Source organism: Triturus cristatus, chromosome 3_1, assembly GCF_964204655.1.
Source record: "Triturus cristatus chromosome 3_1, aTriCri1.1, whole genome shotgun sequence".
Classification (NCBI taxonomy): domain Eukaryota; kingdom Metazoa; phylum Chordata; class Amphibia; order Caudata; family Salamandridae; genus Triturus; species Triturus cristatus.
In genome coordinates, this window is record NC_140583.1 from 33,603,435 (window position 1) to 33,619,786 (window position 16,352).

The 16,352-nt window shown below is 45.9% G+C and overlaps 1 protein-coding gene across 6 annotated transcripts in view; it reads left to right on the top strand.

Moving 5' to 3' along the window:
- The window catches only part of PHF21A (PHD finger protein 21A), a 737,785-nt gene extending 722,275 nt beyond the window's left edge, over positions 1 to 15,510 (top strand). For all 6 annotated transcript variants that reach the window (XM_085646699.1, XM_085646701.1, XM_085646696.1 and 3 more), the window contains 2 exons: positions 6,745 to 6,848; positions 9,726 to 15,510. In XM_085646699.1, the coding sequence (XP_085502825.1) occupies positions 6,745 to 6,848; positions 9,726 to 9,986 (365 nt within the window). In that variant the 3' untranslated portion in view covers positions 9,987 to 15,510. The remainder of the gene's footprint in view (positions 1 to 6,744; positions 6,849 to 9,725) is intronic.
- The last annotated feature ends 842 nt before the right edge of the window (positions 15,511 to 16,352 follow it).

Genomic DNA, 16,352 nt, shown 5'->3' on the forward strand with positions numbered 1-16,352 from the left:
TCGACCTCTACCCCGCTCCTGGGGATCACCTCCACCGGCATATGAGCCTGATGCTTCCTGTGAAGAACAAGGAGAACGCATATCAGGAACCTGAAATCGATCAGGAGATTTAATTCTCGCACGGTCACACAGTTCATAAGTGCGTCCTGGGATCGAAGGTGTAGGGGACGATGCATGTCCCCCTTGCTTTTGTTGTCTTCCGCGGTTTATTATTATTCCAATTCTTTTTCGGGAATTGAGGTTGGCCTCCTCGATCAGTTTGAGGCGTCCGTTGCGTCTGCGGTTGTGCAGGCACTTTAGCAAAAGGCTTAACACCCAAACTATTACGCCCAACTGTTCTTTAAGCTATAATCTTAAATAATTCGTGGGGCTTGTCCACATCAGGGACTAGCGCCAAAGCATTAGACACTTGAAAGTTGACTGCATCACCCTTAACATTAGCAAGGATTTGGTCAGCAACCATGTCATACGCTCCAACTAACCTCATCCCCAATTCGACTGCCGCCTCTGGTCTGTGTTCATCCTGAACACGTTTAATTACAGAGGGCAGTACTCTCATGGATGGTGTGTCAAAACACTTTGCATAAACTGCCGCGAATATTTTACCCCAACTCTCGCAATCAGTGACTTCAGGTACTAAGTCTTTCTGCAAACTAATTATCAAAATTTGGTGCTTCTCCCCCAGCGTAGAATGTGGAAACACTATTTCCAGCTGGTCAAATTTCTCAGCTAGCCAATAAGGCAAATCTTCCTTATTTGGGGGAGGTATGCCCATAACCGAATTAACCATTATGGGGCTAATAGTAACACCACCTGCACCAGCTGGTTGCTGAGCAACTCCAGGCGCTCCTGCCTGGATGTTGCGGTTCACATACTGAACCAATGCTCTATACACACGGATTAGAGTAGTGTGCATGAGACGTAGGGCCGCCACATCGCACGTTAAATGCCCTGGATGCGGCATATAAGCCGCCAACATGGGCCAAGTGGCCCCATCAATCGACAACGGGCCCAACATAACGGGTGTCAGGGGTACGGGTAGGGCACCATCAAACCAAATGCGATGTTGCCATGCCGTCAACTGAACTTCTAGAGTTCTGTATGGTCGATACACAGCAGGAAACGTGGTATGGCTGTCTTTATGACACAAATTATCCGCTCCATCAACTGCTGGAAACGTGACCCAGGAATAAAACACTTCATATGTGTGTATACTGGGTCGGCTTGGACCATAACGATCAGATTGACACCAGCATCCGGCACTCCACATGCTTGCAAATGCTGCTGGACCGCCAAGCGGCTGTGCGCCGCGATATCAACTTCCATATAGAAACTCGAAAGAAAAAAAACACTAAGGAAAAAGGCGGCAAGACCATGTCGGGTCATAATTTAAAAAACGAAGGATACCGTTTGTAAATTTCAAACTTGAATCACCTATAAAAGCGTCCATATAGGAAGGTAAACCGTCACCAATGTTTTCCGAAAACAGAGGCGAGGGGATTGTGAACAATAACTGAGAACTACTAAAGTGCCTCGTAAATAAGTACCAGACCAAACGTTAGGTGCGCCATGTTGCAGGGATTCTGCACATATACAGAACTATGCACAGGAAACCAGGACTTCGGTGTATTGTGGTGTACCAAAAACACGCCTCAGTGCCCAGAACCCCTATCCGGCTAGCTATAGTATCCCATTCGTTCTCCGTACTACAGCGGAGCTACCAATGATTGGAAATCCTAGAAAATGCCACTCAGGGCCTCTCAGAATTCGTGGGAACAAGACCCTCTTTCGCTTAGATACTCATACCTGTTCACAATGTGAGTAACCAGAGACATTGTATAGTTTAAAACGTTTATTTCAACTAACATGCTCTGTAATGCAGTACACGTGCTAAAACAAGCAAAGAAATGCATTAAACAATATAAACAGCATGGTTACAATTCCATATAATACGAACGGGGATAGCATATTATAATGACAGTGGATTAAGCCTTATAGCGCTTTACCACCCTCCCCATGCTACAAGCTATGTTTATTATATCAGTGGAAGACCTGTGTGCTTGGACAGCGTAACCTGCTACCTCAAGTCTTAGATGATAGGATTTACATCTCCGGACAAACACAGCTCTTCCTCTGGAAAGGTTTTCTCCAAGTGTCTTAACTTGCATCCCGTGCCATATTAAAAACACCTGAAAAGTCAATAGCGCAGCTGTGTTCCATGTTATGTCTATATGTGTGTGGGACAGACCAAAGCCGATTAACCAGTGAAGTTGTTTTTTGTCTTTGAACACGGTGTACAGACTAGAACACAAAGCACAGCCGAAATGGTGAAAGGCAGACAGTTCCCATGTGAAGCAGCACGAGCCAGAGTGTTTACGGGAACCAAGGCATGTAGTGTCGTGTGCATAAGCGGCAAGATGGCGGTGATGCAAGTCACAAACTAATGCTAACTTAGCAACGTCCGCTGGCACCCCTAAACCCTCGCGACACCTCCCTCAAACCCTCATCTCTGTGGCAAGTTAATTTAGAGTTGTCACGGTTCATGGGCCCACCTATTAAGACTGTGTACCAAGGAGATACACCGCATCTGAATTCGAAGTAGCTTTCACCTCCGCTATCTTCAGGCGCTTTGCACTGTGAAACCTTGCACGGTTATCCATCATAACACGGTCCACCCTTTGGACTGATCCTCCATACATTGCTCCCACATCCATCTTCTCCAGCAGAAAGGTCCTTATGCACATTAAATGTTGAGACGGCACTTTTTCACTTGGACAGAACCAAGGACATGTGCATCGCGAGAGAATTGTTCAGTATGTGCATGTATATATCCCAAAGGGTGAAGGCATTCACTTTTGCTTTGATACCCATTGCAGGCATTTACAGAGCCACCACGTGTATGTGGGCTGTGCTTGCTACTCTGTGCTTGAGTATGAGCGAGAGTCCCATGATTGGGAATGTTACTTAACTGCAATCCTACTTCATCATGGTGATTCACTCTGCAATCACAAACAGCCCAGCCTTCTCCCCAGGAGATTCATTTGGATCTGCTGGCATTGTATACAAAACAGAAAACACCGAAAATGTTGGCTCCTTTAGGCTTGTTTGCCTTTCTAAATTGATTTTAGGTTTAAATTTTATATTTTTGAAAACTGCCTTTTGAGAGGCTGCACTCTAGCTGATTAGCTGATCATTTATACTGCTTTAGGAACATGATGAAAAACTAGGACTACAAGGCATGTGATCCAGACCCATACAGTTTCCTGGTATAACTGATACTCCCAGTGACCTTAACCAACCACAAACATCAGCCAAACCATTACCCCCAGGGCTCCGCTCACCGCCCTGACCGCCTCACCCATCATGTCTTCTATTCATTTTTGAGCACCCACTGACCACTACCACCTCTAAAACCTCGCAACGAACCCAGTCAGCACACAACTCACCAGCATCCTCAACACCTCCATCTCCACAGCAACTTTCCCGGACAGATGAAAACACGCAGACGTCGGACCCCTCTTAAAGAAAGCCTCTGCTGACCCCAGTGATCTAAAAAATTATCGTCCAATCTTCCTGCTCCCCTACCTGGCCAAAGTACTCAAAGCCATCAACCACCAACTCCTGGAACAAAACCACCTACTGGGTGCCTCACAATCCGGATTCCGTGCCAACCACAGTGCTGAGACCAAATTGATTGACGCCACAGATGGCATCAGAACACTCCTCGATAGCGTAGAAAATGTGGCTATGATCATCCTCAACCTCTACACAGCGTTCCACAGTCTCCCGCAACACCCTCATCAACAGACACTACAACATAGGTATACTCCCTCAAGTGAATTGCCTCCTTACTTACCGGACGTACACATAGCATCCGGCTGCCTCACTTCACCTCCGCAACCAAAGACGACCTATGCGGCGTACCACAAGGATCATCCCTCAGCCCCACCCTGTTCAACATCTACTTGACACCCCTCGCAGACGTCGGGTAAGATCCCACATACTCAACATAATCTCCTATGCAGACGACACTCAACTGATCCTCTCGCTCAACGAGGTCCCCTCCAATGCCAAAACCAACTTCTGCAACGCCATAGTCAAATGGATGAGAGACAACTGCCTCCAACTCCGACAAAACTGAATTACTAATCTTCAAGAACACCTCTGCATGGGACCACAGCTGGTGGCCTGTAGAATCGGTCCTTCACCAACTGACCATGCATGCAACCTCTGTATCATCCTCTGCATCCAACTGACCATGAAATGACAAGTCCGCGCAGTCGCCGCCTCCTGCTTCCGCACACTTCGCATGCTCTACAGATCTTCAGATAGATCCCGAGCAACACCAGAAAGACTGTCACTAAGGCCCTCGTCACCAGGCGCCTCGACTATGGCAACACCCTCTAGGGCAGCATCTCCACCGAGCTCCTCAAATGACTTCAGACCATAGAGGGGTGGACATTGCAATGTTCAGTTTCTGAGCCCCTCTCTGCAGCACATCATGATAGGTGTTAATGTCATCTATCGGAGACACTCTCGACTGAGGGCTGTCCGATAGAGTAGGCGAATAGTCCCTCTTAGAGGAGTGGATGGAGGAAGATGACCATGAGGGAGACCTCCTTCTGTGGTGATGTGACGTGGAAGGCCTGCGTTCCTTAGATCTTCCTTCACGGTGGTGGAGTACCGGCGAAGGCGATCTATCCACCTCCTGTACTAATCTTTGTAGAGGGGATCTGTGGACAGGGCTTGTGTATTCTTCCTCCCTTCTCGATGCTCCCGCTGTAGTCTTACTCCAGTGATGTACTGGTAAAAGCCATCTTGGAGACAGATGTATAGAAGGAGAGGTCCTCTGATGTGACGGGGATCTCTGTCGCGATCTCCTCGCATGTTCTGGAGATGCAGATGGAGAATGTGGACGTCTCAAGGAATGAGAAGAGTGTCTAGATGCTGATTCAGTCACTAAGACTACTGAACTTTTGTCAGATCTATGCGATGGTGGTCTCGACGTCAAGCGTATATTCCGCTGCGACGGAGCCCTCCTCGACATCGATCGAGATCTTCTTCTAGTCGTCGAGGCTCGACCAGGTTCTGGGAGCGGTCTCTGCATCGACTGTGGTTTCTTCGACGGCGAATAGCGACTTGACGACCGCAGCATACTTCTTCGTCTCGACGTCGAGCGATGTGGACTCGACGGCGCCGGAGGGCTGCTAGCTCTCTACGCCGAGCGACATTGGAATGACGTCGGCGAAGGGCTTCTGGTCTTTGACGTCGAACGTCGCCGGGATGACGGCGGAGGACTTCTCGTTCTCGACGCCGATCGCCGCCTGGTCTGCGACGGCGGAGAATTCTCTCCCCTCAACGTCAAACGTCGTCTATGAGACGGCGACGGAGGGTTATCAGCTCTCGACGTCAAACGTCTAACCGACGTCGACGGAGGTCTGCTGGCTCTCGACGCCGATCGTCGCCGGGTTGACGTCGGCGGAGGCTGTCGAATTCTCGACGTCGAATGCAGTGAAAATACCTTCATTCCTGCGTTCTCTCGGCGGCGAGCCCGCCATCGTCTGTCTTTTCTTCGATGTATGTCCCTCCGGTGGCTGTTTTCTCAGCGCCGAGCCCGACGCTGAGGGTCTAGAAGAGGATCTGGGCCTCTTGGAGCCTTTTCTTACCGGAGACCTGCCTCTGGAAGCCTTTTCTGCCAATCCATAAAGACGTATCCGCTCTCTGTCCTTTAAAGTTCTTTTTGAGAGAGATTGGCAATGAGGGCAAGTCTTGGGGACATGGTTTTTAGGCAGGCAAAGAATACAGACTGAGTGAGAGTCTGACCTGGCCTTCTTTTTTCTACAAGAAGGGCAGGGATCAAAAAGGGATGGCATTCTGAGTGGTAAAAAATGCCAAAAATAGTCAGAAAAAGCAAACACCTTACTTGACTGGATGAAAGACGTCAAAGTAAGATAAAATCTTTCTGAAAAAGGTAGATTATTTCTGAATAAACCCAGAAAAGAGTGGAGCTGTGTAACCAGGGTCCTGACTGAAGGAGCCGGAAAGAACAACTGACCTAACTGTCACCCCTGAGGCATGATGGGAAGCTAGGGGTCATGGCTGCCTCAAAGGCACGGTGCCAGTTTTTCTATGTTGATAAGAGTTGGCTTTCTAGCCTTTTAAGCTGTGGTTTTCTGCAATGCAGCCTGTGAGCTGACAATGCTTTCAGTCCTATCTGAGGTGTTGTGCAAATGCAAAGCATTAATCAGTGTTCAAACATGATTTGCTTTTGTTTCTTCCCTGTTTTTTATGATCTAGTATTTATATTGGTTATATTATTGATTATATACAGGGGAGTCCTTACAGCATTATTCAGCTCTACTTATGAAAGACTGCATTTGCTTTTTTTATTTTATATATATGTATACATCTATATATATATATATATATATATATATAGATATATATAGATATATATATATAGATGCTTATATGTTTATCACATATATGATTGTGTTTCCGGGGTCCCGCGCAAAGGCGGGAATATTCTAGTGCTTATGACTATTGATGAGGATCCCCTGGAAGAGAACCACACACTCTTGCTGTGTCTTGAAATGATTTTTTTTTATATTCCCTATTGCTGGTTTCACTGGTGCTACACAGCCTGTTTGACTCACTAGATGGTAGGGGGCAGTGATAATTTGTCTTGAATGAAACATTTTTAAAGATCTGCTTCAAAACGTATCCGTCTGTTGCCTTTTCCAGCGAAAGAGGAGGAGAAACAAAAGCTGTTAAAATGGAGCACGGATCTAAAGCAAGAACGAGAACAGTTGGAGCAAAAAGTGAAGCAACTCAGCAACTCCATAACGGTGAGTAGCATACACCAGTGTCCTGCCTGGAGCCCCTGCCAGTCTTGGGTTTCTAGTCTCATCACCTGCATGTCTTGCCACTCTGTCTCCTTCTGACAAACTGTGGCTTCCAGCTAGTCTAGCCAGAGTGACCTCCTGTAGCATGATATGTGGGTTTCGATAAACTCTGCTGATATTCTATAATTGTATTTGTTAAAAACACAAATGGTAACGCCTGCTCTTAATGTTGTTGTTTTTTTTTTTGTAAAAAAAAACACATAAGGTAGTTGCAAAAATGTCTGCCTTTGCCTTTCTGTTTTACGATGGTTATTATTTGCTGAAACATTAACATTATAGAATGAATTGTATGCCCTTCCTGGTTCCTTCGTTTTAGTTTTGACCAGCAAAACTTAAAGCGGATCCGTATGTGAGACTCACACTTGCCATTGCATCAAGTTCCACATGTAGCCCTAACTGTGGCCACTATTCCATGCCCGCAGCACCCTCTAGTAGTACATTGGAGTGGCCCTCAAAACCAGTGCCCTTGGTTTGCAACAGCCTCACGATCCCAGCACTGGGGTTCACCCACCACTCTGCTCATACAAATCATCCTGGCCTCCAAGGCTCTCTGCTGTCAGCACTGCGGTTCACCCACCACTCTGCTGATACAACTCATCATGGCCTCCAAGGCTCTCTGCTGTCAGCACTGGGGTTCACCCACCACTCTGCTGATACAACTCATCATGGCCTCCAAGACTATCTGCTGTCAGCACTGGGGTCACTGCACAGATCTCAAACACTGCCCAACCCTGGCCTCCAAGGCTCTCTGCTGTCAGAACTGGGGTCACTGCACAGATATCAAACACTGCCCAACCCTGGCCTTCAAGGCTCTCTGCTGTCAGCACTGGGGTTCACCCACCACTCTGCTGATACAACTCATCATGGCCTCCAAGGCTATCTGCTGTCAGCACTGGGGTCAATGTACAGATCTCAAACACTGCCCAACCCTGGCCTCCAAGGCTCTCTGCTGTCAGCACTGGGGTCACTGCACAGATATCAAACACTGCCCAACCCTGGCCTCCAAGGCTCTCTGCTGTCAGCATTGGGGTCACTGCACAGATATCAAACACTGGCCTCCAAGGCTCTCTGCTGTCAGCACTGGGGTTCACCCACCACTCTGCTGATATAACTCATCATGGCCTCCAAGGCTCTCTGCTGTCAGCACTGGGGTCACTGCACAGATCTCAAACACTGCCCAGCCCTGGCCTCCAAGGCTCTCTGCTGTCAGCACTGGGGTCACTGCACAGATCTCAAACACTGCCCAACTCTGGCCTTCAAGGCTCTCTGCTGTCAGCACTGGGGTTCACCCACCACTCTGCTGATACAACTCATCATGGCCTCCAAGGCTATCTGCTGTCAGCACTGGGGTCAATGTACAGATCTCAAACACTGCCCACCCCTGGCCTCCAAGGCTCTCTGCTGTCAGCACTGGGGTTCACCCACCACTCTGCTGATACAACTCATCATGGCCTCCAAGGCTATCTGCTGTCAGCACTGGGGTTCACCCACCACTCTGCTGATACAACTCATCATGGCCTACAAGACTATCTGCTGTCAGCACTGGGGTCAATGCACAGATCTCAAACACTGCCCAACCCTGGCCTCCAAGGCTCTCTGCTGTCAGCACTGGGGTTCACCCACCACTCTGCTGATACAACTCATCATGGCCTCCAAGGCTCTCTGCTGTCAGCACTGGGGTCACTGCACAGATATCAACCACTGCCCAACCCTGACCTTCAAGGCTCTCTGCTGTCAGCACTGGGGTTCACCCACCACTCTGCTGATATAACTCATCATGGTCTCCAAGGCTATCTGCTGTCAGCACTGGGGTCAATGCACAGATCTCAAACACTGCCCAACCCTGGCCTCCAAGGAACTCTGCTGTCAGCACTGGGGTCACTGCACAGATCTCAAACACTGCCCAACCCTGGCCATCAAGGCTCTCTGCTGTCAGCACTGGGGTTCACCCACTACTCTGCTGATACAACTCATCATGGCCTCCAAGGCTCTCTGCTGTCAGCACTGGGGTCACTGCACAGATCTCAAACACTGCCCAACCCTGGCCTCCAAGGCTCTGCTGTCAGCACTGGGGTCACTGCACAGATATCAACCACTGCCCAACCCTGACCTTCAAGGCTCTCTGCTGTCAGCACTGGGGTTCACCCACCACTCTGCTGATACAACTCATCATGGTCTCCAAGGCTATCTGCTGTCAGCACTGGGGTCAATGCACAGATCTCAAACACTGCCCAACCCTGGCCTCCAAGGAACTCTGCTGTCAGCACTGGGGTCACTGCACAGATCTCAAACACTGCCCAACCCTGGCCTTCAAGGCTCTCTGCTGTCAGCACTGGGGTTCACCCACCACTCTGCTGATACAACTCATCATGGCCTCCAAGGCGATCTGCTGTCAGCACTGGGGCCAATGCACAGATCTCAAACACTGCCCAACCCTGGCCTCCAAGGCTCTCTGCTGTCAGCACTGGGGTTCACCCACTACTCTGCTGATACAACTCATCATGGCCTCCAAGGCTCTCTGCTGTTAGCACTGGGGTCACTACACAGATCTCAAACACTGCCCAACCCTGGCCTCCAAGGCTCTGCTGTCAGCAATGGGTTCACTGCACAGATCTCAAACACTGCCCAGCCCCTTGTTAGTCTACCTCAGCTCTGCTAATGCGCCCCGTACTCGCTTCAGAATGATTTTGTTCTTTTATGCTCATCCACAGATCGATTCAGTGTCCTTAAATGCTGATCTTTATAATCCAGTGTCAGACCCTTGCCAGACTGCTTGATTGAGATACAACTATCTAACTGATTGCTTCTGGTTCTCCCCAGAAATGCATGGAAATGAAGAACAACATCCTGTCTCGACAGAAAGACATGCACAACTCGCTGGACAAAGTGAAACGACTCATCCACCTCATCCAGGGCATTGATCTATCCAAGTCGGTGGCGCCTGAGGTCACGTGCCCGAGCACCCCCACCAACCACAGTCCGGACTGCAGCCAATTGAGCGATGGCCCCTCCATTCCTAACAAACCCACCTCTCCCCAGAGCTGTACGTTAAACGGCAGCCAGGAAGAGCAGACTAAATAACACCACCGGCGGCGGACAAGAGAATCAAAGGAAACCCGTGATGGGCTCTCGTTGGGAAGCGGAAGGGCCTCTCCTGGGCTGGTTATACCGCTGAAAAGTCCCCAGGGGCAGGGCAGGTGGAGGCCCTGCTGCACCTGCCCGGTGGCTCCTGAGTTTTGCCAATTGACCCTCCTTAGTTCTGTATGTCGAACACGTTACAGGAATGAACAGTGCCAGGCAGCACCATGCCAAGTGAAATAATATATATATAATGTACTTTCTCTGTATATTACACCAGTGTGTGCCTGCAGCAGCCTCCACCGCCACCATTGGGGGAGGGCAGCAGTCCGGTCTTTACCTTTGCAGACCTTTATTTGGAGGACGGGGTGGGAAGACAACATAACAAAGTCCAAAGACTGGGTGGGCTTTACATTTCTCCAAGCTTCTCAAGACGTTAAACCAAAAAACAAAAAAACAAACAAAAAGAAAACTAGTGGGATGTGAGTGCCCTTGAAGGAAGTTTCAACAAGGGGTGTCAAGATTGGATGACTTTATCCGATAAGCAGTATTTAATATTCATTGTTATTTTTATTATTTTTTATTTCTTGTGTCGGGGAGATGAATGAGAAAATCTGATTGTGACAGAGGTAAACTCGCCTGCTTTTTAGGGTGAGTAAATATCAGTTAATCAGTGCCCTGCCACTGAAGAACGTAGAAGACGCATGATGGTGGTATTACATATCTCCAATTATCTGATGTTGGTCATGGGGCACTAGAGCGGGATTAGAGAAATGGATCTTTTTTATGTGGGGGCAACCAGGCAGCTAAACCCAGGCTTCCTCCAAGCGTCTTGTGCAAAGAAAATATGTCTTCGATGTTTACTTGAAAACCAGGAACCCTTCTTGTCGCTTTCAGTTTTTTCCAATGTTTCTTTTGCTTCCCAACTCCAATACTCTCATCGCTCTTTGTTGTTTTCTGTGCCAACAGTGAATATTTGGGAACATTACATTTTCTGACTGTCTGCATTTCAGTGTTCCCGTCCCAATGTATGTTCACAAAGCGTACATCCTAATAGTAACCCTCATGTCCCCACAAGTTGTCTCCCTCCCGTGTTTATGGAGCACTATATTGACATGGAGTTAGTGTAGTGAAGACGTTAAGGCTTAACATCTAACGTTGAGGCTGGGCCCTGACTGAAGGTAATTCCAATCTTTACCACTACCTAGAATAATTAGAAACTTCAGAAGTAATTTCTGTTCCTTCTAAAGAAAACTTGGACAATTAAGAGGCAGTTGGGCACGAGCATGAATGGACCGCTGCCAGTGCTCATCAGTGAAGCCGAATCTGTTCAGTTGACAGTATCTGTTTCCTTGAATAGCAGCTTCTCAAAGATGGGGTCAAGTGACATTAAAGAAAGAATTAATAGTGTGTAGTTAGCTGCCACCACTGTGTTTATACCACATCTAAGGATTCAGCTTTGAAGTCCTTGTAGGAAATCTTAGTGTGGACCTTAAAACTTCAGAGCACCTGAGGGTTCTCTGATGAATGAGCTTAGTGCAGATTCTACAGTAAAGCTGAGGCGAGGGAGCACCCCGAGAAGATTGAATGATGTCTCTTACCACAGCCAATAGTTCTGCTTTTGTGGTGTGTTCTCCCATGATGCTCGAACAGATTCTGGACTTCATGTCTATGGTTTGTTTCATTTCCAAACTGACAGCGCCCAGTACTTGTTGCATTGATACTTTGGGTCCCTCAGCTGAGATATGCTGTACCTGAGCTTCAACAAGTCTTCCCCAGGGGTGGATCTGATTGCAGCCTGCATTCCATGCACTGCAATGAGTTCGGACAGTTCTGTCATTTCTGAATATCTCATTTTGTAAATGGGAAATTCAGACAGATTTCTTTGTGGATCGTCCTGGAAGACCCAGGTTTTCATGTCAAAGGAGTAACACACACGGAGGAAGTCTATATACCTCTGGAACATTGTAAGCGAGTCTTATTTGTCACCAAAACATGTTTTTCTGGATGTTTTTGGGTGGCTCTGTAGGCTAGAGCTGGGATTCTCACGTGTGACCTGACACCCTATTCTCTGTGTTCGCACAACACTGCCTGCAGCTTATCTGATTTTACTGAGGTTCCTACCCGTACACGAAACTTCAAATATCTTTTGTTTCTATTACTCTGCCCAATCCTCCCTTCACTTCCCTCTCTCTCTGTAGGATACAGAGTAATTAGATCACCAGCAAGCAACCCCTGCATTACCACATCATATGTTTCTTGCACCAGTCCTACCTAGAGAGGATTGAGACGAGATTGTCGGAGTTCAAACATTTTGAGACACTATATATATATATATATATATGAAATTACTCATTACTTCACGCGATTAAAGATCAGAATAATTGACACAGTGTACAGGTAAAAATTACCTATTTCAGATTGCGTGCATGTGTACTTGCGCTGCTTAAGACCTGTGAATCAGACAGCCTAACTACTTACTTGTACTCTGCCATTAGTTAGATTGACCTCACCAACCATACTACTGTAGATTTTATTGATGATGAAGGAACATCAACTGATTTCATTCCACTGGGTCATCACAGAAAATGGAGAAGGTATAGCAATACCACCCACTCCTCAACCAAAACCTGTATATCCACAGTGTTCACCCATTTAAAACTCTCACACTACAAAGAAGCAGAGCTATTCAACTTTGGACAACTGCTTGTTTGAACTGATGGAACATGGATCCTGTTTCAGACTTTCTCCAGTGGCATTTCCTTTCACTACATCGCGTCTAGTTGTTTTAAACGCGATGGACAGAATGCTGGGAAAGAAAGCCATTTTGAACAGGTATGCTGAGAACTGAATATTAGTGGAACCTATTCAAGAGTTTTCACACAGCTCACTTAAATCAAAGTGAATGCCAGTTAGTAGTGGTAGACCCCAGTGCTAGTTACAAGGGAGTGTTAATTCTGTCATGCACGATTTCTAACTCTATACCTCTGTTTGATTTCCACAGCGCTGTCTGGAACATATCGCAGTTTGATGTTTTCTCTCGCTATTGCTCTTAGATTGTTTACCAGTTGTCTAGTAGTGGTGTCTGTTTACTTGGATGATAGGCTTGTCACTGCCTACTGAGTTAAAGAGACTTTGTAAGCCTTGGAGATTCTGCTACCCCAAGGAGCTCCCTACAAACCGAAATGGCTGGTTCCATTTTCTTGGGGCTTAATAATATGTAATGACACTACAAATCACAATGTAGAGCCTGAATATTGACAAATCGCATCTCTGCCTTCAATGTAGAAGCATCCCTGAAGAGCATAATGACATGTTACATACCCAGCCCATGTGTTAGCTGAACACGCATGAGGATCACAGTATCTGCCATTGGTCAGGAAGTATTGTGTGATCTCTTTCTGCCCGTCAAAAGTTGATTAAGTCAGCAAATGCAGTCTTGCTGGGGTGGGGGAAAGAGAGCAGACTAAGCAGCCCCTAGTATCCTATTCCACTTAGGGCTCTACTGACCCTAGGTGATGACTTCAGCTAGACCGCTTGCATTATATAGACCCCTTTTTTTGAAGTACTTCTTGTCAAAGCGCTTCAGAAGCCGTTGGCCAACGTTAGTCCTCATTACACAGCTGTGATCAAGACTATTGATATCTCTTGTGCACCTAATAATGCTCGTAAAGGCACATAGGCACATTGCAGCAAATGTCTGCTGCCCAGATCCTGTATCTAGCATGACACTTGTAGAACAGACAGCTTGGCAAAGTTCTTGAAGACTGTTTTTAGTCTGCTCGCTAGCCTTGTACTAACGATCAGTACCTAACTCCAGGAAGACATTAGGTTTGCCCCAGTTTACCAGATCATTTCCATTTGTTCCGTCTCAAATGGATTTTACTAGTGCCTGTTGCATTTCTCCTTCAGTTGGTTTTATTGAAAATCATTGATGTGCCTTTTGAACCAATGCAGGAACATGGTTTTAACAGTTGAATTTTGTTTTTGTAGCGGACTGTAATTTTAACAAGGTGATTACACACTTTCAGACTCTCTTAGCACAAGAGCCTTGCTTTGCATTTTAGATTGACACAAAGAGGACAGCCATACTGCTTCATTCATCAATGTAGACTCTTGGTAAAGACAAAAGTCACAGGTTCTGCTTCTGCTAACATTAACTCCTATTCCTTGCTTCCAGGTGGGTTGACTAAGAACCTATTTTGATTCACTATTAATAACATACATAAATTAAAAACAGAAAATACTTTAGGGAAAAAATCAATTTTCATTTTTAAGAGCGAGTTAATTCTAATTATTTATGCCCCCTTTTTATTTACCTAAAACATTTGTTTTTGGAAGATATTTTTCTGTCCTCATGCTCTATTTTATGGGCTTGGGAGTTTAATGCTATAGGCATTTAGGGTAGCTGGAAACAAGAACTAAATAATCCAAGTTAACTTCCAGGTTAATATCCCTGTGGTTTACACTGTGCAAAGGTTTTCCCTGTAAATACAAGTGTGCACAGGCTTTTAGAGGAAGCTTCAACATTAAATGTTTTAGGTAGTGATTTGTCTACGAGCATCTGCGAGGCTCCCTAATGGAATTTACAACACACTTTCTAGGAAGATCAGTGTAGTCTGGACTCATCCCACTTCCCTCAGGAAATGAATTCTAATGATTTTTAATGCAAAAGTATATTTCCAGTTAATGTGAATGAGGCGTTTTCTTGAATATGTAATCCAGATATTCACTTATCGTGAGCTAACTGCGCCTTAAACGGAGTCCCTGATCCAGTTGGGTTGTGATGCCTGTAAATGGTAGACAAGGGCTGTAATGAGCATACTGTGAACCACGCTAAGGCTTTTTTGGTGGCATAAGGACAGTGTAAAGGGCACTATAATGCAGACATTTTTTAAACCTAATTGCTCCTTTATTCCACTGGCATCCAGAAACATTGAAAGTGTGATAGTCTGTTGGAGATGTGTAATCAAGAGAATGACTGTTACAAGTAAGTAACATCTCAGTGGGCCAAGCAGCAGCAAGACCACAGTGAACTATAAGTGTGAGCTGCATAAGTGGCCAGGGGGATCTGTTTACCTTCATCTACCGCTATATTTTGTTAGCAGAGAAATACAGGGTGGGTAAAGGAAAGGGTCCTTCCTGCTTTTTCTATTTTTTTACTTTTTTTTATTTTTGTGGCGGGCAGCCCAGTGGAAGAAGTAGGCGAGACCTTGCATGGTATAGACTAGGAGTAACCGTGACAATTCCGTGAGTTTTTTCGTGCGTCTCTCGTGTCATCATTTCAGGCACTTTTTTTATGCAAGGGTGGAAAAAAAACTACAAACTTTGTATTTGGGAGGGGTGAAAAAATGAACACTTTTTTTTTACAAATTTGAAAGGGGTGGGAGGAAAACAGTAAAAGTTATAAAGGTCTTCCTAGTGTTAAAACAAGATCAAGAAATGGAACATTGTGGAGAAAAATACAAAAGTGCTATTTGTTTCTGAAGAGCCGTGATTTTTTATTAAAAAGACGCTGGAAAAATTGCTTCAGTCTCTCTAGAATTCCAAATTTAATAAAGAATGGAGGGGTGGGTCTGCTAGTCTGCATGTATGTCTGTAAATTTATAAGTATGAGAACTGGTATGCATGGCATATAGTTTGAGTTTTTGAAGGTTGTTTAAAACTGTTCAACCTGAGACATAAGATTGGCAGTGACTAGTTATGAGACTCCTTTATACAGAGACTCGACCAAATGTCAATCACTGAACATTTTTAAAAGTTCTACCAGACTTATATGCACTATAATCTCTGTAATACAGTGATGCCCCTAATTTGAACATAAACTAAAATGTATTAGTATATTTAGTCTCACTCTAAAAGTAAAAATATATGGGAAATCTCAGAGAGACCAGTTTAACAAAATATGAATTAAACATAAGACTGACCAGTTCTCGCGCTACAAAAAACTAATAACGTCATTATATCTTTGAGTTCCAGAGATGGATTGTGGATCAGTGCGTTTGTGACTTGCTAGAATTGCTTGCACTCCTTAATCCAAGAACACCTGTCTCAAAACCTTCTTAGCTGAAGACAGAGTTGAGAGTAAATGCCTACAGTGACGTTGTACATTGCCCAGCCATGCCAGAAATTGAAATTTGTCAATGCCATGGATCTCAGGTGCAGGTACTTCAGCTGTGGGATCTTACTTAAGAGAATTAATACATAAGCCTGAGACTCAGGACTCCAGTCAGCCACATTCTGCATGCAATATATATAGGTTTCTAATTGAACATGCCCGGACTTCGGTTCTGGCCAAGGCTCTCGAGTGCCAGTAGATATTCTGGCTAGGGCAGATCCGGAGAGAACCAGCCCTGTTTACTCTCCGAA